At 41.1% G+C, this 23,443-nt stretch overlaps 1 protein-coding gene and 1 long non-coding RNA gene across 3 annotated transcripts in view; one reads left to right on the plus strand and one right to left on the minus strand.

Moving 5' to 3' along the window:
* Positions 1–23,443, plus strand: part of NDST4 (N-deacetylase and N-sulfotransferase 4) — a 108,084-nt gene that overhangs the window by 75,234 nt on the left and 9,407 nt on the right. Inside the window, exons 7-10 of the mRNA XM_061443328.1 lie at positions 18,234–18,416; positions 20,072–20,168; positions 21,308–21,431; positions 22,971–23,142. Coding sequence (XP_061299312.1) covers positions 18,234–18,416; positions 20,072–20,168; positions 21,308–21,431; positions 22,971–23,142 — 576 coding nt within the window. The remainder of the gene's footprint in view (positions 1–18,233; positions 18,417–20,071; positions 20,169–21,307; positions 21,432–22,970; positions 23,143–23,443) is intronic.
* LOC133263665 (uncharacterized) lies at positions 17,580–23,343 on the minus strand. 2 transcript variants are annotated; one of them, XR_009741518.1, is made up of 4 exons: positions 23,236–23,343; positions 20,807–20,895; positions 18,333–18,477; positions 17,580–17,850 (listed from the first exon to the last, which is right to left on the minus strand). It is a non-coding gene; the product is annotated as an uncharacterized LOC133263665 (long non-coding RNA). The 2 variants fall into 2 exon arrangements; XR_009741517.1 differs by lacking the exon at positions 23,236–23,343 and having other exon boundaries at positions 20,807–21,405.

Genomic DNA, 23,443 nt, shown 5'->3' on the forward strand with positions numbered 1-23,443 from the left:
TCTGGGCGGGTTTGTTCCGCCCTCTGCGTTTGTCCCTCCTATCTTGTTTGCCCTGCCCACCCCGCACACTACTCGGCGGGGTGTGTGCCCAGCAAGGGCATTTTCCCGGACGGCCGCTTTGATTGGCCCTCCACGTTCCACTCACTTTTTCCTTCTCTTTTCGGCCGTCCCTCCTTTGTCCTTCTTCTCATTCCCCTCCCCCTTGCACACCGCCAACACCTCCTCACTATTCCCGCCATAGACACCTTCGGCCCGCCCTTCCCCGTTTCCGCTCGGCGCCATCTTGGGCACATAGGGCGGTGGTCTAACGCAAGGTTCTCTAGACTCTACCTTTTCTTCAACGCCTCTGGCCTCCTCGACTAACCCACCCCAGAAAGATTTAGCTCGTTCTTGTGCCTCCACAAGCGAGTTGGAGTTCGGGGACTGGGGAGGCATGCCGCCCTCTTGCAGATCTTTAGGCTCAGCAGAATCGCCGAGGTCCGGGAAGTGCAAAGTCTGTGTGGCCGCCCCGACTCCCAATTTGGGGGTGGCCAATAGACAGCTCTCTGCCACCTTCCAGGTTTCCTGCGCTTGTATTGCCTTCTGCAGGGCCCGTTCGACTTTTCCCCATGACTTAAGGTTTTTCCCACAACCCTAGGACTTCGTCTCCTCAGCTAGCGCTTTAGTACATTTATCCCACACTTCAGGGTGGAGTATATCCACCGGCTGGTCAATAACCCCGATTTGCAAGAGTCTCGCAACAGCGAGAGAAAAATCTTTAGACTTGCAATCAATACCCCACTGTTTATGTAATTGTGATACGACCTTCACAAGGGCTTCCATCCTCCTTGTTGGTCTGGGAGCGTCCTCCCCGCCGGGCTGGTCCTGCCGCTCCGGCCACCGTTCACCCGTCCAGGCGAGTTTCCCGGGTTTCAGCACCACTTGTTGCCTTCGCAAGGCGTGGCGACCTGGTTCAGGAACAGCACGGCGACCAACCCCAGGCCGCTCGGGCCATCAGCTCACAGACACCAGTGTGGTGGACGGCTAATGGCATTTATTACTTCGCAACACAGCGTTATATACTCTGGGTTTACAGCGTCACTTCCGTCTGCTTACATCACAAGCTACATACTATTGGCTATTAAACAGGGGGGGCTCTATCTTTCCGTACAGCGTGATATTTTCTGGCCGCCAGGCCCTAACTACCTACACCCAGGAGCCAGTCTGGACAAGGGTGCTTTGGCTTTGAGTCTCTGCAGACCTCCAACACCATTTGCAGCAAGCTATCAATTCTTATGTTTTCCTACTCTTTCAGTCCATGTCCTTGAGTGTGCAACATGTTGTTATTAGCGTCATGCATGAAAACATCCCTCAAAAGCAACAAGATAGCTCTCTCCCTATTTCAGACACTTAAAAGCAGACATGCAAAATAATTGGTGTATTTTTGAGCCATAAGTGCAGAAACACCATGTGGTTGAAGCAATGTGAGTATGAACTTACTCCACGAATGGATGAAGAGGAGTAGCACACTTCCACATCTCATATCCCCACCTACACACAAAGCATCGTTGCTGCAAGGCATCTCCTACTGCCACATGGAAGTGACCAAAGCTGTTGGAGCACTAAAACCACTTTCAGTTTGCCTCATTGAAGATACATTTACATGAACCTGTTTCTTATTAAGAAGCAAACTAACAACACTACCTAAAAAAAGTGCAGAGGTGCCATATTTACCCTCTGCTAAATAGAGTGGAGAGAACACACACACACACTTCAACACAGTCTTGTTCAGACTGTTTCAAATTTTAAAAATAATCATGGTGCCTTGATTAAAATCAGCACACCATCACCATCTCTGTGGATTCCAGCCCTTCAACTGTCTAAAAGCAAACTAAAAGTCAGCTATTTCTGGTCTTCTAGCTTAAGATGTCAGGGGCAAAGAAACAGAAACCTGAAAGGTTGTGAATAAGTGGTGACACAAGCTGATGAATAGATTTTAGCACAAAGAGCAAAAAATGAACTAAAAAGCCAACAACAACAAACCCCTCCCCAAAACTAAAAAAAAAAACACGCACAAAAAAAAAAAAAAAACCACCCCACCACCAAAAAGCCAAAAAAAAACCCCCAACAACTAAAGCAGAACAGAACCAAAGTCAACACCAACTCTAACTTACAGGAGGACTAGTGCCGGCTTTTCAACCCTACAACTCCCAACCTAAGGTGTTCTCTGCATTGGCATCAATACGTTTAATAAGACAATCACATTCAACTGAACCATCCCCCAGCAGAGTTAAAAAAAACAAACAAGTAATACATCATGGGTTCTTTCATGACATCAATGAAAAAAGACTTGCACAAATGATGTAGCTGAGGGTTTCCAGGCTCAAAGCAGGGACATGATTTGTAGTCATGTTTATAACAGAATTTGAGCAGTGAAGATGGGTTACAAATGGCAGCACAGAGAAGTTTCCTTAGGCTGTTATGACATCCATTTACAGTCTTTTACCCCATCCCCCCAAACACGTGCAAGTAGGAGCACAACTTAAACAATCAAGCTTTGATTAACCTTTTCTTCAATTAGTTTGATCACTGGAGCACATTTCAAGAATATTAAATGTGGCTAAATAGGAATAATGTATCAGATAAGAAGAATTTATTCACAACTAATGTAGGGTCAGACTGTAACTCTTAACAATAATGGCAAGCAGTAACATGGACATTGCAGCACATCAATTGCAACATTATTTCCTCTGTGAGTATGCATATTCCATGTCCTTTATATGTGGGAAGTTCACAAAGTGGCCTCGACAGGGAGCATGCGGGAGATAATGAAGATTTTGCATCAGGTAAGGAACCTGCAACTAAATCTGCTAGCTTTTTTGGATTGTAAATCATGCCACCAATGAAGTCTACTGGCAAATTCTCTTTTTTCCCCTCCTGTAGCAAGCAGGTGGTTTACACAAACCCTACCTGTTACTCAGTCTTGAGTTAGCAATTTCAGCAGCTGTATTACAAGTAAATATCAAGGTCATATACCAAAAATGTCTGCACTTCCATGAAACTATGTCACATAGATGGTTATATCAGGAAATCCCAAGTGACACTGCATTAGGATAAAGAGTTTGCAGAAAGAATGTCAAGGGGATCCTCCAGTGCTTTTTTGTTTTAAATGGCTTCTACTGCATCCCCTGTGGCTGAGCAAGATAGTTTCACTTTCTTATTTATTAATCCTAAAGATGAGTCATGTCTGGCAGAGATGATTTAGTAGTATTCATAGGAGGGGTAAATTCCACCAAGACAGACAGAAAACAGACCATCTTTTCTTTGAGTTTTAATGAGGGTTAGAGGAATCCCAGCCAGCCCTCTCGAAGACCCAGCTAATGCAGAAAGCTGTTCAAGTCTAGAGTCTGGGGCTTATTCTTTGCATAAACACTTCAAAGCAAAACTCATTAAAGTTAGTGGAAAAAGTCGCAACAGAGTGGGTTTGAAATAAACCTAAATAGTGCAACTCCTTGAAAACGTATCAATCTAGCTCTCTCTGAAGGGTTACGTTCATTTGGAGGCTTAGAACAGTAACAAGGAGCTTCAGATGTATTTACAGATAAGCAATACATATACAGTTTGGGGCAGAAAATGAGGCATTACTGTACTCTTGGAGTTTTCATTTACTATTTTATACAAGAAAAACAATGAAATGCTCAACTTGCCCAACCAAAGACAGATGTTCAATCAGTGCTATGTTATTATATATTATTATATATCATAGACTTTATTTACTTTGTAGTTTGACAAACAACATCACTACATCCTAATTAGGACAGAACTACTAAAGGTCATAGTGTTAGCACTGCCCTGTCAGTCGTGAAAATGAAGCATAAAAATTATCACCTTCAGTAGAAGCAAGCAAGGGAAGAGAAGAAAAAAGATAAAGATCTCAAACTTCAATCAATCATAAATGTAAAAATAGTTGTATAAAACTGCTTTGTGCCTAATCTAATTCTGATACTAAAATAAAACTTTTTGCAAGACTGTTACCCCGTGCTGTGCCAGCATATATGCCTGCATGAACTGTAGTTGGATCTTAAAACCAGACACTACACTACTACTTAAGAAAGTATGTTGTTACTTAAGACATATCTTCAAAACCAGGAATTTAATACCAAAATGCATCAGACGGGAAGAATACCATGTCCTCAGTCTGAAGGTGACACTACCCAGCCACGGAAATGTGAGCAAAAATCATAGAATCATAGAATCATAGAATCGTTAGGGTTGGAAAGGACCTTAAGATCATCTAGTTCCAACCCCCCTGCCGTGGGCAGGGACACCTTACGCTAAATCATATCACCCAAGGCCTCGTCCAACCTGGTCTTGAACACGGCCAGGGATGGAGCATTCACAACCTCCCTGGGCAACCTATTCCAGTGCCTCACCACCTAACAGGAAAGAATTTCCTTCTTATATCCAATCTAAACTTCCCCTGTTTAAGTTTTAACCTGTTACCCCTTGTCCTATCACTACAGTCTCTAATGAAGAGTCCCTCTCCAACATCCCTATAGGCCCCCTTCAGATACTGGAAGGCTGCTATGAGGTCTCCACACAGCCTTCTCTTCTCCAGGCTGAACGGCCCCAACTTCCTCAGCCTGTCTTCATACGGGAGGTGCTCCAGTTCCCTGATCATCCTCGTGGCCCTTCTCTGGACTTGTTCCAACAGTTCCATGTCCTTTTTATGTTGAGGACACCAGAACTGCACACAATACTCCAGGTGAGGTCTCACGAGAGCAGAGGGGCAGGATCACCTCCTTTGACCTGCTGGTCACTCTCCTTTTGATGCAGCCCAGGATACCGTTGCTTTCTGGGCTGCGAGCACACACTGAAGCTGGCTCACGTTCATTTTCTCATCGACCAATGCCCCCAAGTCCTTCTCTGCAGGGCTGCTCTGAATCTCTTCCCTGCCCAACCTGTAGCTGTGCCTGCGATTGCTCCGACCCAGGTGTAGGACCTTGCACTTGGCATGGTTAAACTTCATGAGGTTGGCATCAGCCCACCTCACAAGCGTGTCGAGGTCCCTCTGGATGGCATTCCTTCCCTCCAGCGTACCAACTGAACCACACAGCTTGGTGTCATCAGCAAACGTGCTGAGGGCGCACTCAATCCCACTGTTCATGTCAGTGACAAAGATGTTAAACAAGACCGGTCCCAACACCAATCCCTGAGGGACACCACTCATTACTGGTCTCCAGCTGGACATTGAGCCATTGACCACAACTCTTTGCGTGAGGCCATCCAGACACTTCTTTATCCACTGAGAGGTCCATCCATCAAATTGATGTCGCTGCAATTTAGAGACAAGGATGTCATGTGGGACAGTGTCGAATGCTTTACACAAGTCCAGGTAGATGACATCAACTGTTCTACCCCTGTCCATCAGTTCTGTAGCCCCATCATAGAAGGCCACCAGATTGGTCAGGCAGGATTTCCCTTTAGTGAAGCCATGCTGGCTGTCACCAACCACCTTGTTGTTTTTCATGTGCCTTAGCATGCCTTCCAGGACAATCTGCTCCAAGATTTTGCCAGGCACAGAGGTGAGACTGACTGGTCTGTAATTCCCCGGGTCATCCATTTTCCCCTTCTTGAAAATGGGGGTTATATTTCCCTTTTCCCAGTCATCAGGAACTTCACCTGGCTGCCATGATTTCTCCAATATGATGGCCAGCAGCTTCGCAACTTCATTCGTCAGCTCCTTCAGGACCCGCAGATGGATCTCATCAGGACCCATGGACTTGTGCACAGTCAGATTTTTAAGATGGTCTCGAACCAGATCCTCTCCTACAGTGGGCACAAGGTCCTCATTCTCACAGCCCCTGAGTCTGCCTTCCAAAACTTGGGTGGTTTGGTCAGAGCTTTTGCCAGTGAAGACCAAGGCAAAGAAGTCATTCAGAACCTCAGCTTTCTCCAAACCCTGTGTACCCAGTTCTCCCGAGAGCTTCCTGAGGGGGCCTACATTCTCCCTAGTCTGTTTTTTATTTGCTATGTACTTGTAGAATCCCTTCCTGTTATCTTTAATACCTCTAGCTAAGTTTAATTCTAAATGGGCCTTAGCTTTCTTAACCTGGTCCCTAGCTTCCTGGACAACATCCCTGTACTCTTCCCATGCCACCTGTCCTTGCTTCCACTTATTATAAGCCTCTTTCTTCATTTGAATTTTCCTCAGGAGCTCCTTATCCATCCAAGGAGGTCTCCTGGCCCTCCTGATGCACTTCCTTCTAGTTGGGATGCAACACTCCTAGCTTATAGCAGGTGATCCTTGAATATCAACCAACAGTCTTGGGCTCCTCTGCCCTCTAGGGCTGTATCCCATGGAACCTTCCTAAGCAGGTTCCTGAAGAGGCCGAAGTCTGCTCTTTTGAAGTCTCTGACCAGCATTTAGCAACTCAATCCCTTTATTTAGGTTTTCTGCAGTTGTGCAGCATTCTACTGCTTCCACAGATAAAACAGAGCAAGTTTAAGACTTGCAAATTTATTTTCTTTCTAAACCATTTTGAACTGCATTCTTTCTTTCTCTCTCTCCCTGAAACTTGCCAATTCTTTACAAGCTTTTTGCAGTGCTCTGAGCTGCTTCCAAAGATTTTGTTTTTAATGTTTACTTCCTTGGGTTATATAACTCTAAAAAATTGTATAGCACCTCAAGGACTTCAACATGTCAGTCATTTTCAGCATGTTTAAAATTCCACTTCTCATTCTTTTCTTAACTTAGTTGTCCTTTAGAATAAGTGTCTTCGTTCCCAGAATGTAATTGTAAAATGTCACTTCCTCTTTGTTCCCTTCACCAGGGCTGTGCAATGTTCCTTTTCTTTACCCCTTACCAGGAACAAACAGGGAGCACGAGTTGAAGTGAGCAAAAGGGATGAACAAGGCAAATCCTTTCCTTTGTTTCAAAATGAAACACATGAAAATTTAAGATTAAGGAACACCAAAAGGTTCAGAACATACAGCTCCCATACTGAAATACTTTCATCGGAAAAATTAGATTTCTCATATGAAAAGTTAGGGAACTCCACTGGATTTTAAATTTAAGGAGGATTTTCCACATCCAAATGTCAAGCTCAAAACTAAGTGGGTTCAGTCCATGTTCTCTGACCATTGCCCTTCGCTCAGTCTCCTGAGACATGCTCTGATATATTTAAAGCATGCTCTTACAAATTGTTTCATATATCACATCCTCAGCATCCCCAAGGTCTTCCAGTATCTCTTTTCTAGTTCATCTCCTTTACTCCCCTGCTTCACAGACAATAAAGAACAGTCATAAATGTTTAATAGCCAAGATAAGCTATTAAATACAACCCTAAATATTATTGCCCCTACAAACAAGAGTGAGTCATTTCTCATAAAAAAAAAAAAGTGACAGCAAATGAGGAACCTCAGTCAAACACAAATGCAAATATAGAAGAACCAGCAAGATCCACTTGTTCAGTTGAGCAGTCAGGCAATTGGATGTACTCACCAGCCTGGCCCGTGTTCTTCTCATTCTCTGTTCACCTGAAAAAGCTAAAGGGTAACGCTTACTCCTGACATCCCTTTCCTGCAGTGCCCTTCCTATTTTCTGCTCTGCTGTAGCCCTATTTCAGCTCTGCAGCCACCAACCCCTTCTACCTGACAGTGTTAACACTGAAACCAAAGTAGATGTCAACCTTGCACGGACAAAGTATGACCAAATGTTTGGCAACAACTGAACAGTAGAAAACCTTGCAGAAAATTAAATCCCACATAAGACCCCCACCATATCACGCCATTCCCATATCTGTCCTGGTCACAGTTGAACACAGTGAATTAAGATTTTTTGCAGCCTCGAACCAACAAGGTCAGGTATCCACAGAGAGGTGTCTAAACTTCAGATCTCCACCAAAAATCAGCTTTTTACTTATATCCAGTGTCCTAATTCATGAGATGCTTCTCTTCCTATACCCTCCTTCCTTGTCCTCCTTGTTACACACATAAACATGGCTGGGCTAACTCCTCCTTTCCTCTTCTTTTCAGGGGGTGTTTTAATTCTGACTCCCACTGTCTCCTTTTATTAGTTCTACCATAAAGAGCTTGCACAGGTCATTCCTGCATTTTATTTATATATACATACATATATAAAAATCTCTTCACTCTAGATTTATACCTGCATCACCACAGATTATCTAGAGACACAAAACAGTTTTGTCCACAAAGCCAACAAAATAAGGCATTTGCCATTGACAGACCAAGGCATTTTTAAATTTTAAAAAAGAACAGTAGCAGAAAAAGGGAAAAGTTAAGCACTTTTTAAAAAAAATCTCCTTTTCCTATTTCAATCAAACATTCCTAAAAAGCTTTAACCTGAGAGGAAAAGTGGAATATGACTTTCAGAAAATCAGCTTCTTTTGCAGGCCATAAGAAGATGCATTTCTTTCCTCTTTGTCAGTGTCATGGGGATACTTTTAATTTTGAAGGCCACTTAAACGCATTTACATTTTTAAACTCTCACCATAACTAAAAGGTTATTTTTCATTTCCAGTCTGTCAAATCTAGATTCTGCATGTCCCACATGTGCCATACTTGGAAGAATTTGTTCTTGTTTCCTGCTCTCACTCACCACAAAAACAAATGAGAATCACATGTTATTGCTTCAGAATATTAAAAGTAAATGCAGAGAGGGGTTAATTTGTACCTTCCACAAGAGATTTGAGAGTGTTATTATGAAATATTTTGACTGTTAATAATATTTTTCCTTTTATTTGCTTTGTTTCTCTGAGCATAGCTGTAGAAAGAATACAAAATAACCTTGGGTATTGTAGGAAATATGCTGCAATACAAAAGTAATTCATAACTCTGTGCTGCTAAGGGCTCTGTGAACAGAGCATCTCAGCATATTTCAGGAACAGGAAAAAGCAATCTCCCCACAACAAAACTGTCAATACTGGTTGAACCACCATTAGCTAGATGTTGGAGTGATCCTACAAGGACAGGCATGCCCCTCCTCAGCATGACAAGAGGGATGTCTTCATTCTACCAAATTAAAAGGGAGTTTTGTTATTAACCATCTGTGTCAGAATTTGTCTTAACAGTCACAAACATACCAAATCAAATGAAAAAGGAGAGAGAGTTGGACCAGATTCTTCTCTGTATTGGGGCCCATTAGCCTGCTGGGCCAACGTAAAGAACAGATTCATTGCATGAAATGAACATTGCAGTAGAGCACGAGAGTGGCCAGATGCTCATTCCCTGTAGAGAGGAACAGGGGATTGCCACCCCAGAGGCATCCCAGGCGGAGCTACTTGGGCAGACAGTATACCTGCATGATGCAGTCATTAGCTTCTGCCTGAGGAGGAAGGGACAATCTCTTTATTCCAAAAAAAAAACATATTTCATGTGGGTTTGGCATCATAAACACTTGTTTTGCTCCTGCCACAGCATGTAGTAAGATTCAATATGATCAACATACATTCATACATTTGTTTTGAAAGCTAGCACACACTACAAAAGTGCCTGTATCTATAGCACAGTCACCCTTTTGCCCTATAGATATTTCCTTTTGCAGCTGAAGGTCCTGCAACTGATAACATGATAGAAATATAATACAATCATAGAATTTAAAGCCACTTTTATCTTCCAAATGCAGGTGTATGATTAAATCCGCTTCAACCTCACTCAGGCTTTTAAATCTGTTTTCCCCTTTGTAAATAATTATTTTTTTTCTTCGTCCTACATGGCTATCCCAACTGCAAAGAGCTGGCAGAGGAAAATATTATCCCATGGAAACTCAAGCCTTCAGCAGCATATTTAGAAACTAATTAACTTGAAACTATGAGCATTAATAAAATGTTTCAAGGATAACACATCTCCCTTCCCTCTTCAATTACATTTTCCTTCTTTACGAAAGCTGATACCCCACACCATGAGTTTTGGTACTTTACCAGAATTACTTCCCAGCAAGTTAGGTGATGGCAGAAATAGTAATAAATGGCTGTGTGTCAACAAGAGGGTTACTGGGTAAAGGGAAAAAGAATCTGTTACCTTCAAGCACACACCACAGGATAATTTATTAAAGTGTCAGGAGCAAGCCTTAAAGGTAAAAATGAGCTGACTCAGAATTCTCTGATTATTGAAAATGAATCCTTAATAGAAGTAAATGGACAAGAACAAAATTTCCTTGCTGTGTCTGCTATTCAAAATTAATTAGAAAATGGCTGATTTGAGAATATTATATCCTCTAGTGAACTGAAAATGCTGCAGGGTTGGTTTTTTTTTTCCTGAAAAAAAACAAGACTGAAGAATTAAATTAACTCTGAGGATTGTTTGCTCCGAGTAAGCCACCAAAATGGATTAATTAATCATCATTTATGAACACTCTATAACATAGAGCAGTCAGCTCTTCATAAAACTGCTAGAATAGCAACATGACAGTAGAACACTTATAAAATCAAATGATAAATTTCCTGTAGCTCCAATCTATATCAGCTTGCCTGGCATTTCTTTCTTTGCCATATAAAAGGAAGTATCCTGCTGAAAACCCTTATTCAGTACGTATAAGAGAACTCAGTTTGAGTGGGATGACTTAAGTTCTACAACTCTGTGTGCTGTGCTGGGCCCTAGGCAGTAATGGCTGCAGGGAATATCAATATTGCTCCAAGAGACTTTACCTCCCTCTACCCGGAGACTACGAAGTGCCGCATTAATGATAATAGACATAGTTCGCTCCATCATTCAAAACAGTTAGAAACAGATCTTATTTCAGCACATCTATGAAAAGGAACATCAGAGAAAGTAATTTATGTCTGCTTATCCAAATTAATGATCATTTTGACCACTATTTGCCATCAGCAGATAGGTGAGCATATTTCTCCCACAGTTCAGTCAGCTCAGAGGATTATGTTTTAATTCACTGATTAGAAGGGTAAATAGAGAGAACAACGACTGAAGATCCAGCTCAAAAACCCAACTTATTTAAGTGCTACTGAAGAGAATTGTATTGAACTCTAATCTGTGAAATACTGTGCTTCCTCTCTGGGTATTAACACAGACAGCCCCCCAGCAACACATTAGACACCTGCAGCACTAAAACAAATGTTTTATTGCTGAACGTGGTCAGTCTGCCAACCTTGAAGTCCGTGTTTACTTCAGGATTGGCTTCATTCTGCCTAGAAATATTGCCTTCCCTAGAACCCCTCAGAGTAGCCAGGGGACATCTCCAAGCTGCAAGATGACAAAATTTAATCCCTGGTCATAGCAGGTGAGAGCGATTTGACAGGGCATTCCCAGGTGACCCACAGTGTATATGCAGGGAGGCTCAAATCAAGCACACAGCTTGGCTGAAAAGCAGCATTCATAAATATTTATCACCAGCCACTGCTGGGTCCCCTGGTTTAATGCTGTCTGGTAGCTTACAGATTGCAGAGTGGAAGAGTCTCCTCTTCTTATCCAGGAATTGCAGCCATACAGGTACTACATGTGTAGAGCAAGCTCTTAATTGTATCTCATCATATCCTCTATGGTCTACATAACTAAGGCTTAATGTTGCTTAAAATACATGCACACCTATCTAGATTTCTTCAAGTAAAGAGAATGCTGTCCATTAAAATCAGTTCAAACAGGAAGAAATTTCCTATTTTCCACTCATACAAATAAAAGACCCCTTAAGATTATTTTGGAAATTCTGGAAAAGTAATTAGTTTTACTGCAAAGATATCTATTCTATGCTAAAAAGTGACCCCTCCTGTATTATTTGCAACATCTACATGCTAGTAAACCATGTTCTTGTTCAATTAGATATCAGGCCTTTATGAACAAACACACACAAGTAAGAGAGCAGCAGGTAAATACCATGCGGGTAAGACAGTGATACGCAGGCACTGACTATGGCACATCACTCCAAGGCACTGCAGAGGACACGGACTAATGCTGGCCCGTGGTGGGCACTTACCTGCCAGCTCAGGCCAGCTCTTCTCCTGCTGTGCTGGCGGTACTGTCAGCACAGCATCTGCCACATGAAGAACAGCAAGGGACACCTATCCCTACTGCAGTGCAGGAATAGAGAAAGCTTCATCATTTGCTGTGGATGCAGCCAGAGTGGAATTTAATTTGGCACAATAAACTGGTGCCAAGGACTACTCACATTACGCACTGGCACAAAATAATTGAAGCTGAACTGATTTTTATTTGTAGAGGATTATGACTAAAGAGGTCAACAGCCTCAACCTGTAGTTGCTCAACAGAAGTTAAAAGGGAGCAGGCAACATGTACCATCAAGGAAATGGGGCATTGATAGCTATCTCCTCATGCAAACTGCTTTGATCATCTTCGAAAACTGAAGGCCAAAACCATCTGAGACTTCTCAGAGCTGGATCTTTGAAGATACTTTTATTATTCTGTCAGAAACAGTTGGCATACAAATCTGACTTCAGGCAATAGTGTGCAAAGCCTTTCTCATCTGTGTAATGTGAAGTTGGGGTTATTCTCGAGTATTTTTTGTTGTTTCAGAGGAATTTTATGGTCTAAGGAAGTCTCTTCAATGGGAAAACACAGATAGCAACAAAACAGATTCGCATGTCATGAACTTCACTTAAAAATAAAAATATCTGGCTATAACAGGAGGACTGACTTGCTCTAGATTTTTTGCAAAGCTTTCTTGGGGCCCACAGATGTAACTGGCAGCGCCATATTTGCACAGAACTCATTCTACTTCAGTCACAATTGGATGCACCACTGATCACTTACACAAGTGCGACAAATTAACAGGCATAAAAAAATCCATTTTGTTTTGCCTCCCTAGTGCAGTCACTCACTGACTGCATAATGTCTTCATCAACAGCAGTTAGTTTTTCACAGACTCTGAAAGTATGGCCTAACAGTAAAAAAAAAACCACTTTTCTTAAATTCAGGTTTATATATATATATATATATATATATATATATATATATATATATATTTAAAGGAGTGGAACCTCCTATCTGGCTTTCTTCATCTAGGACCTTCTGCACCAGGGGTATCAAAGATGTATGTATCATGGGAAACAGTTACTGTGTTGGAATGTGGTCTTGATTTAGCCTTTATTTTAGAAGTGAGACTTGGGTAAATATTAGAAAATAAAAATAAATAATGAACACAACAACTTTAGCTTCATAGGGAATGGTACAAGGCACAGGATTTTTCTGTCAATAAAAAAGAATTTAATCATACCAACTAAATAATGTAAAAGGAGAATGAGGTAAATGAGAAACAATTTTGCTCTTTGAATAGGGAATGTTAAAACAACATAGACATACTACAACATTTTATGGCTGTCCCAGTGACACATAATACTGCTGATCGACCGCAGCTTCCCCTCTCATTGCTAGATTCCTGGGAAATGCAGACACATGTAGAGTGGGATATTCCCAGTGTAGACACTGTAATGAATATGGGCACAAGAAATATAACACTATTCAATATTTTTGTTTCCCCTTCAATTAAAGACAAAAGTGTTTCTTTCCAAACAGTGTGGGTTTTTTGCTTCCTGTAGAGATATCATGTTTCAAAAATATTTGATTATCCTGTCAAGAATACTAAAATATAAAAAAAAAAAGATGTGCAGAGTGGAAATAGAGTAAAAGTGAAAAAAAGTGGTTTTCAGGCATATAAATTATTTTGCTTCAGTAGCAGAAGAGTCATGAATATGAATAGTGCTGAATTCTAGAAAAACAATTTGTCATTATTAAAATTAGTGCTTTGTCAACACAAAAAACTCACTTCCAGCTTGCTTTTTGGGCTGCTGCACAACCAGCTGCATTAAGGCCTCAAGTGTTCTGGGATTCATTATCAGTGAATGGGTCTCTGAATCATAAGGTACCAGACAAGTCTGTAATCCATAACAGAAGACTGTTCAAGATGTGAAATATATTAAACACCTGAAACAGAAAGAGGTATTTCTGTGGTCAGTCTAGCATAGAGCTGCTTGGTATTAGTAAATGAACACTTGACAGTTTTGCATTTCTTAGCCATGACATCCCATTTACACATTCAGAAACACAACATGCTGCCATCTAGATCCAGTTATTAGAGGCTGCTCTTGGAGCAACTATGCAACAGCATTTTCTGAGCACAATGGAAAAAGATGGAACAGCAAAATCCATTTTTCTGAGAGACATTCATGCAAGAGAGGAGCAGAGAAGAACAGGAAAGACACTACCACATTTCTACAAGAACAGGATGTTGCACCATGTATTTCCCAGTGTCTTGGGTTTGCACAAGGTTGAGCTACACTCCTGCTTTACTTTGTATGTGTTAATTTGTCCCTTCTTGCAAATGTTATTTAAGAGGTGCAGAAGTGAGGAAAAAAGTGGTTAAAGACAGTGAACAAGCTCCTCTCAGAGAAGCAGGATTCACACATAAGACTTACCTCTGTTCCTGGCCTTTTCCAGCAATGGGGAAAGGCCAAAGGATGAGCAGAAGGAAAGGACCTAAAAGGGAACAATGATCCTATTTAATTATTGAAGGCTGAGTGAGGTAGAGCAAATGTATACATAACTTTTATAACTGATTTTTCAACTGCAAATTCTAGATCGATGGAAAGGCACAAGTTCAAATATCAACATATATGGGCCAATATTTGATTCCTAGTATCACATACTGGGTCATCTTAGTGATCCTTCAGACTGGCCAGGTACACCAGTGAGCTTAGTTGGGTTACACTTCAGCTGAAAGCTGGAACTCTATCAGTCCTTTTTCCAGGAATTTCTGTTCTGGAATGTAGCCATATGGTATTCTCAAGGAGAAGCCAGAAGCTTTGTGCGAATTGTTTCAATTCACTAGGATAAATGGCAAGGACATAGGTGGCTATGGAGCATAGGCTCCTGGGATCATAGATCAAACAGCCTTGCTTAGTATCAGCTCCTGTACAAACACACACAACTGCAGATTTCCCTCAGGCTGGAGGGATTCCCACACACAAAGACAAATATGATTGCCAGTCTTAGAGGAGACCAGGATTCTAGTGCTCTCCAGAGACAGGTAGCTAACCTTTGTCCAAAAATGAGTGCTTTTAGTTAAGACTGTATTGAATTTGGCAGTTATAGGAGGAAATAAACCTCTATTCTGCACTAATAGGTACACGGGGCTATGGATCTGGAGAAAGTGCACTAACTCTGAGTAGAGAAGGCAGTTTAAGCAGATCCAGCATTGTTTATATTCCAATAATTTTGAAGCAAGCTTTTTATTTTCCTCTACTAAGATAACCTAGATTTCATTTAATGTATATGTTGCAAGCATGCAAGTACAAATATTACATATAGAAAATTCCATGTATATCTATAATTTCTGGATATAACTGATTCTAAAAAGTCCTGGAAGAAAGAACTAGATAGTAAAATTGTGTGACGACCCTGTCATTAGTTTACAGACAATCTCATAGCACAGAGACCAATTGCCAAAGCTGATGAGATACTACATCAGAACAAACTACAGCATCACTTGAGCACTGCTGTCCTGCAGAGTGACTGGGCTGGCCCCAGTGGGGGAACAAACTGACACACAGTTGACATCACTTCCCATAACGTGTTTGCTATAGGCTGTGTAGTGACCGCAAAGGGTTTTACTCAGTATCTTTCTGCATATTTGTGTAACGCAGATTGCTTATGCTAGTTTAACCTCAAGACTAATGCAAAGCAGACAGAGCCCTGTCCCCAGCCTCAGGAACCTGAAAGAATTTATTGCCTCTGTAGCGCACTGTTGCACAGAACAGGATCCTAACTCCCTCCTGAAAGTATTATCCCACCTGGTGAAGTGCTGCCTGCCTGTGTTCTTTTTGTCACAGAAAGTATAAAAGCAAAGCTCCTTCTCTTTTATTTGCCTATTTTGCATAGAGCACTGCAAGAGGGGACAGTCACTGATTTTCACTGGTCTCCTCACTCTTGCCCCTAAGCCTGGTTCTGAAGCCCTTTTGGGCACACCAAAAGAGCCCAGTAAAGCAGTGCACTGGCACTGTGCAGCCCAGCACCACCCTCAAGGCCCACCACAGCAGCACTGTGCTAGCTCAGCACATTTCTAGACTATTGCATTTTCTATGGATTGAGGCATCAGCATGAAAACTGACTTTTGTGTCCCTCCATGCTGTAAACATGAACAGTTAATACCCATCTCCTTTTGTCTCAACTGATTCAGAGACAGATAGCAAAGAATTAGCTGTGGTTTTATCCCATCTATTATGCACCACACTTGGGGGATTTTCACTTTAAAAAAAAAAAAAAAAAAAAAAATCAATGGAATAAAAGAAGTCAAGAGAGATGTCCCAGATCTTTTGACTCCATAAAGAGTGATCAATTGGAACCTTTGTATTGGGCTGCAGCTTAATGAAACTCTGAAAATAAGCTAATATACATCTCCTATAAGTACCTTTTAACATTAAGAAAACCTCGTTCTAATTCAAGTGTAAAGAAAGCAAAAAGAGCAAGTAGATCTACTTGCATACTTTATTTGCTGCAGTAATATTACATTGCTGCAACAATATTAAATGTCATTGACAGACCCTCTAGTACTTATAAAAAACACTCCTGAGACAAGATAATATTCTCTATCAACATTTCCTGTGTTTTCCACCATTTTAAAACTGGGTTGCAGGAAGCATTTGTCATATCGCAAAGAAGCTGAACTCTAAATTTAAAAGGATATGTTTGTATTGGTATTTTTGGGGGAGTGATGGAGAAGGTCAGTAGACTGCAAGCCCAAAGAAGATTCATGGCCTTCCTTCTGTTTCTGGGGTACTACATATGGACCTGCCCAAAGTCTAGGGCAATTTCAGTGTTCACTCCAGTTAAGTCAAGCCCACAGAACACAGATCTTGCACAGCTGACAATCTTTGCTCAAGAGAGGCTCAGTACAGAATGAAAGTGAGGAACAAATTACCTTTTGTGGAATAAAGTGAGCACAGGGTAAACACACTGCAGATGGGCCATAAGGGACACTTTGTCCTAAGCTCCATCCATCTTCACCTTATAGAAGAATGAAAAGCCTTGTCAATAATTTAACAAACTAATGGCCATGATTTTAAACATTGTGGGCTAATGCTCAAAGCACCATGCTGGCAGAGCAAGATGGTTTAAGTGGAAAGCATGTGGTTTTGCATTCCATGGTTATTTTGAAAGTCAGGACACAGTATTTTTATCAGCAGCCCTTTCTTCTGCTAGAACAAAACCCTGGGACTGCACACCAGCAAAAAAAATGACCTGCATTGTGTGTGCAACATTACCACTTTGATGTCATTTCTTGATAACAGCATAATTAAATTGCGCATCCTATCTTAGGCCAATTTACTGAGTAGAAGAGTCAAGTAACAACACTCAGTCTGATAGTATCTTCATAAAACTGAAAAATTACCATCTACAGAGAAATGAGGCCTTTGCAGCTGCAAAACTGAGTTTAATCACCCCATGTAAAGAAAATACTGGGAAATATATTCTTCATGTTATTCTTACAAATTATCTTAATCCCTCTGAAAGAAATTATAAGATCTACAGACCAGTGGACACATACAGGAGAACCAGAGTAAGGCTGACAAAAAGGCAGCCTTATTGGCTTTAAGGAGAAAACAATGACAGTGATATTTAGCTGAGATACCATCATTCACAAAGGCTTGAAATCTTTACATTTCAGAACTTACCTACTTCCAGCTCTGCCAATTTAAACAAATTAGCCAACCTTCATTCATGGGAGACACCATATTAGTCAGATTTTCAGGTTAATTCCATAAATAGCAGCCCTGAAATTAAGCTTTGCCTACATGTCTGAAGAGCAGCAAGCTGTCTCCCTCAGATGTTCCGAAGTGCTGGGGATTCCTAACCGAGGGCTCACATTTGCCAGCACCTTCCAGACACCTGCCCAGGGATGAGGAACAGCAAAGTAAACTTTAAAGCATGCAATAAACAGTTTCTATGTTGCTTGTAAAAAGAACTCAAAACATAATATTGACAAAAATATCTCCAAGAGCAACTCCTGAATGCCACTCCATGGGGAGCTCTTGAGCAATACATCCCTTCAGATAAGGGATTTTAAAGAAATAGTGCACACATGAGAAGGTTGGAGATGTGACCCTCACAGAGAAGACAGGAAGTGCAACTAGTTTAACATTTTTATTGCCTTTTGGTTTGGGGTGTGTACAGGGTTTAGCAAACCTCTTGGAGCCCCTGTGCCCACCTTTCCATCCAGATGCCGCTATCTCCTGATACCCTGTAACTGAAAAGTTTCTCTTGCCTCCTAGATCAGCATCTTCATGACCCATTTATCTAATTATGGGAACGATCGCCTGGGCTTATACACCTTTGTCAACCTGGCCAACTTTGTTAAAAGCTCAACTAACCTGAACCTGCAGACACTGCCCCCCGTTCAGCTGGCTCAGAAGTACTTTGAGCTCTTTCCAGAGCAGACAGACCCTCTTTGGCAGGTAATATCACATCTTCTTTCTCCTCCAATTACAAGCCATTTGTTGAAATAAGAATCTTTTCCTATAAAAAATATAATAATCCCCCTTCATGTTCAGGTACGTTATTTCTTCCTGCATGCTACCTTAGATTATTTACGCATGCTTGAGACATCACTGCTTTTGACCAGAAATGGATTAGCTTCCACTCCCCCTAACTCAGGCATGGTAAAAGCCCCTAATTGCCACTTATGTGTGAGAAAGCTTCCCTTCCCATCCTCCCTGTTTGTAGGTTCTGCTGATGCATTGCCTTGTGTTCACTAATTGTGTTGCACTACCCATAAGATGCTCTCAACCAGCCAGGTGTAAGAGATGCAGAGTCATTGGACCCCTCAATGGGAAATCACTAACATTGGATCACTGTAGCTACCAGGAGGGTTTCCTACCACCTGAAACCCCTTCAGTGGAACAGCAAGGAAAAGGGAGAGCCAGAGGGGTCAGCAGCAAACACAGAATGGGCAGTTCTGTTTAAGAATGAAGAGGGTTTCTGTATAGACTATATGTTTCAAATGTGATGCTTGTAACCTCCTTCAGCACTGTAATTACCTAATCATTGTTACAGAAGTCTGGCTCTTATTCAGAATATGATATGCCAAGCTGTGCTTTCAACTATGTAGGTATAAATCCAGAGTGACACCAAGGAGATCTGGGCAGTTATTCTGGGCTTATCCTAGCAAAAAGGAACAGAAATTTTTCCTGTTATTTTTGGTCCAGATGCAAAAGAAGTCTAAATCTATAATATTTCCACTGGCATCAGTGGAACAGCAATTCAAATCAGTTAATAATTTTCTCCATTTTATTTTGTTAACTTTATTCACTAGCAGAAAGTATCTTCTATTACCAGCCAATACTATGCAAAAACAGTATGCATGTGATAACTGCTTTAAGAAGTAGTCAATCCTAACTTTTTCTGTGGCATGCTTTGTTCACACATTTTTATTTTGCATTCATAGGTAGTAGAAAGATAAGGAGATGAATAATATCCCACATTTCTATTTTGTCCTTACTTTTGGGTGTTTATGTAAATTATAATTGGCACTAAGTTCCATATATCTGAAACCATTTTGTCACCTAAGAAAGTAATGCCTTGAAGCTATTCAGAGGTTTCCATTTTAACCTCAAATGAATACTTGATTAAATAAATTTTTTAATGTTTTTTTCTTATTTTCTTTTTTTCTAATGAGTGAACTTAATCCTCAGTCATGCAAAACCATTACATACACATTGATTTTTTACTCAAAGAGACCACCTAGGTGCCTAAAAACTCTGAGTTTATGAAATGAGCCCAGCTAATGGAGAGAAGGAAATGCAGTAGTCTCACAGAGTGTGGATTTTGACACCAATCCTTCCAGGATTTGCACAACTGTGTAGCCTTACTGAGTTCTCTGGGACCCCTGGAAGGATTGGTCCTGGAAAATACCTGAGAGTTTGATCCCTGTGTACCTGAATGCTCAGTACCAGATCAATATCTGCCACAAGTAAACTCTTATGAGGAAATACGGGATTTTACTACTTAGTGTAAGGCTCTGGCATTACTGCCTAACACTTCCCACCTGCAAAGACTTGCAAATATTTAGGATACCCCAGCATGATGTACACAACTGCCTTTTCTTCTTCAGAACCCATGTGATGATAAACGACATAAGGATATTTGGTCAAGAGACAAAACTTGTGACCACCTACCCAAATTTCTGGTGATAGGACCCCAGAAAACAGGTAAGAAGTAATGAATTTGTAACCGAAGCTGGCCACCCAGTTTTGCACCTGTGTATTTGTGTTCTGTAAATTGAAACCAACTCCCTGCCTTAGGAAGGGTTCACTTCCAATCCCTGTGGAATTCGGACAGTAACTCCTTCGCTGCCAACAGACAGGGACAACTGTTTGTATAGTAAAATTGCACTCACTTGACATAACAAAATGCTGCTGTCAGGCTGCCTTGTGTTAGGATTGCTATTAAGTTCTTTGACAAATTATTTCAACATTGTTTAAGAACCTGACAATAAATGTACTTAACACCCTGCAGACCTCTGAGGGTCTCAGGGCATTATTTAAATTAAGCCACCAATTCCTCTCCCAAGATAGTGATTACTGTTGTGGACATACTACACAAAGAGGATGCTGAGGCAGGGAAATAATTGACTAATCCAAGATCATACAGAAATACTGTGACAGTGACAGAGACAGCAGGTTTTAATCCATAGTCCAATGACAGCTTGCATAGCATGAAAATATGGAAGTGCAATTTTAAAGAGACATTCTCCAAAATTTTGTTTACCACCATATAACATTTCCAGTTGTTTTTCTCAAACAAATAATGAATAAGTACTGTTACTGGGATTTGAAAGCATACTTACCACATACAGGCTTAATAGCATTGAAACAGAATTTTTATTCCTCAGTAGCAGACCCCCAGAACAAATGCACAGAGGGCAAAAAGACAGTTCTGGGAGCAACAAAAACATAGTCCCACAGTTAATGCTTTTGAGAAGTTTTGTGCAACATGAATAGTTTGAAAACAAAGATGTGCAGGCTGAATTGCCTCAGAGGTTTAAATACAGAGTCAAGCAAGCAATGCCTTCAGCAGCAATATCAGGCTTGTATCACACAGCAGAATTCAGGGTTTGGAAATGACAAAAGCTCAAAAAGCAGAAGAGTCTGCATGTATCCCACATCCCTCTGAAAGCCCCTTGTGCTTATACAGGCTTTTCATCAACAGGCAACTTCCTTATAACAGGTAATCTACTTTTCCTGTATATCTCAGCATGCATTGATTTAAAGTACTTTCTTGAATGAATAAGGTCAAAGGTAGAGATTTTTTTACTATTTCCTAATGGCATCTCTTTTTGTTGTTGTAGGAACAACAGCCCTTTATTTATTTCTTCTGATGCATCCTTCCATTATCAGCAATCTTCCTAGTCCAAAAACTTTTGAAGAAGTTCAGTTCTTCAATGGAAACAACTATCACAAGGGAATTGACTGGTAAGAAGAATAACAAAAAAAGAAGCATCCATTGTTAATACATGGTAAACCATAATGGAACAATTACAGAAGCATGTATGACATCAACATAATTACTGGATGAATTTGTTATGCTTGACATTATCAAACAAAAAGAAACTAATTTGTAACGATAGGACATTTAATCAAGTCCTTAATTTTGTTTAGATATCACAGTCACAATTTTCTTATTTTTTCATCAATGAACACAATAGACATCTCAGTTATGATGGCTGTCCTCATGCTGAATAGAAACTCTCTTTTCATAACTGTTTCTATACTGAATTATACTCTCTTTCTTCAAAAGTGGCTTTTCATGAAGTAACATTTGATTTGTCTCTTCTTGAGAAAAAAACAAGTGTAGAGCATTTCATATGGTATTTCTATCATACTTTTAAATATTGCTTTTACTATTTATTTCTAAGAAAAGCATTTGTGTAAGGCTTTCTCAGCAGTTCTCATCCTTGTGTGAAAGCCTAAATGTAAGATAAATATCACACTCCACAGGTTAATCTGGAGTGGTTTCCTTGCTGGCATACAGCATGGACAGTGTGTGGAGTGAACAGGCCTGACTGATATAAGCAGGCTGTGCGGCAGCCACAGCACCAGCTGCTCAGGTCAAGGTGGCACAAACAATAAGGGGAAAGAGAAAGAAATGCTTGGTGTTTGTTGTTCCATACTACATAAAGAGCAAGTTCACCATGGCCATCCTACATTACATGTGTAATACATGTGGCGAAGAAGGAGTGGTGGTGGGGCAGGGGGGTTTCTCTCCTCTGCAGCCCCGTGTAACACGTAGACGAAGAGGCCAGCCTTGGCCACCCTCTTGGAGACTCCTTCTGCCAGGCGTCACCAAAACTGGCCTGCAGGTTCCAAAGTCAGTGGGGTCCTGGGCAGAGGGTGAGCCCTGCCTACTTTGTTTCTATAGAAGGACAAAAAACAGTGAGTCCCACCAAAACTGGAAGCCCCAGGGTGCTCAGTGAAGTCAAAGGGACCCGAAAATACCTCCAGAGAAATTTCACCTTTTGTTTCATTTGAATTTTTCACCCTTTCAGTTGAACCTTCTCTTCTACTTTTAATTCTAATCAGTTTTAAGTGGAAAAGACTATTCAAAGCCAAAATTCAAATTTTACATTCTGAAAATGTCTAAGGAAAGATTTGCTGGCTCCAAAATGAAGTATTTTGACAAGGTTAAAAATTAAATGGTTGACATTTTGAAGCTTTTCCCATTTTCTTCTGCAGCTAAACCAAACCCATTCCAAACTGATGAACTTCTTAGCAAAAATCCCATCCATCAAAGGAAAAACCTGACTTCATGGAAGCTTTGGCTATTACCAATACCATGTAAGAGCCAAGATGTGTTCCCCCTATTCCAGTTCTGGAATGAGCTGAGAAATTCAACTTTTCTTCTTGAGCATTATGCCTGAAAACCCACCTTTTCACCTACAAGGAAATGGGAAGCAGAGAGATATGACCCTTTTGTCATTTTTGCTAATTCTAATGAGTTCCTTCACCTCCCAGGTACATGGATTTCTTCCCCATTCCTTCCAACACCACTGACCTCGTCTTCGAGAAAAGTGCCAACTATTTCCATTCTGAGGATGCCCCTAAGCGAGCTGCTTCCCTCATCCCCAAGGCCAAGATCATCACCATCCTCATCGACCCATCTGATCGGGCATATTCTTGGTACCAGGTACGCACCTTGCCTTTGAGAAATCAGCAGCAGGGGATGATGGCCAACATTTGTGGGAATTTGAGCAACCCCTTGAGCAAGAACTAGGGTTACCTAATTTGAACTCTGTAGAAGTGGAAGGATGCTGAGTGCCAGCTTTTGCAGTTGGCATCTGTGACACTGGTGTCATAAATGATGAAACTTCTCAGCACAGAGCTGCCACCAGCTGTAAACAAACAGTTTAATCTCAATTACAACTGACACCGCATCGAGGAAAAGTGGTGTGCCTCGCCCAGGGGAATACATGGGAGAAATGAGCATA

This window comes from Pezoporus flaviventris, unplaced genomic scaffold (genome assembly GCF_033815535.1).
Source record: "Pezoporus flaviventris isolate CSIRO_AGI_PZ_B2104156 unplaced genomic scaffold, CSIRO_AGI_Pfla_v1 ptg000002l, whole genome shotgun sequence".
In the NCBI taxonomy this organism is placed as follows: Eukaryota; Metazoa; Chordata; class Aves; order Psittaciformes; family Psittacidae; genus Pezoporus; species Pezoporus flaviventris.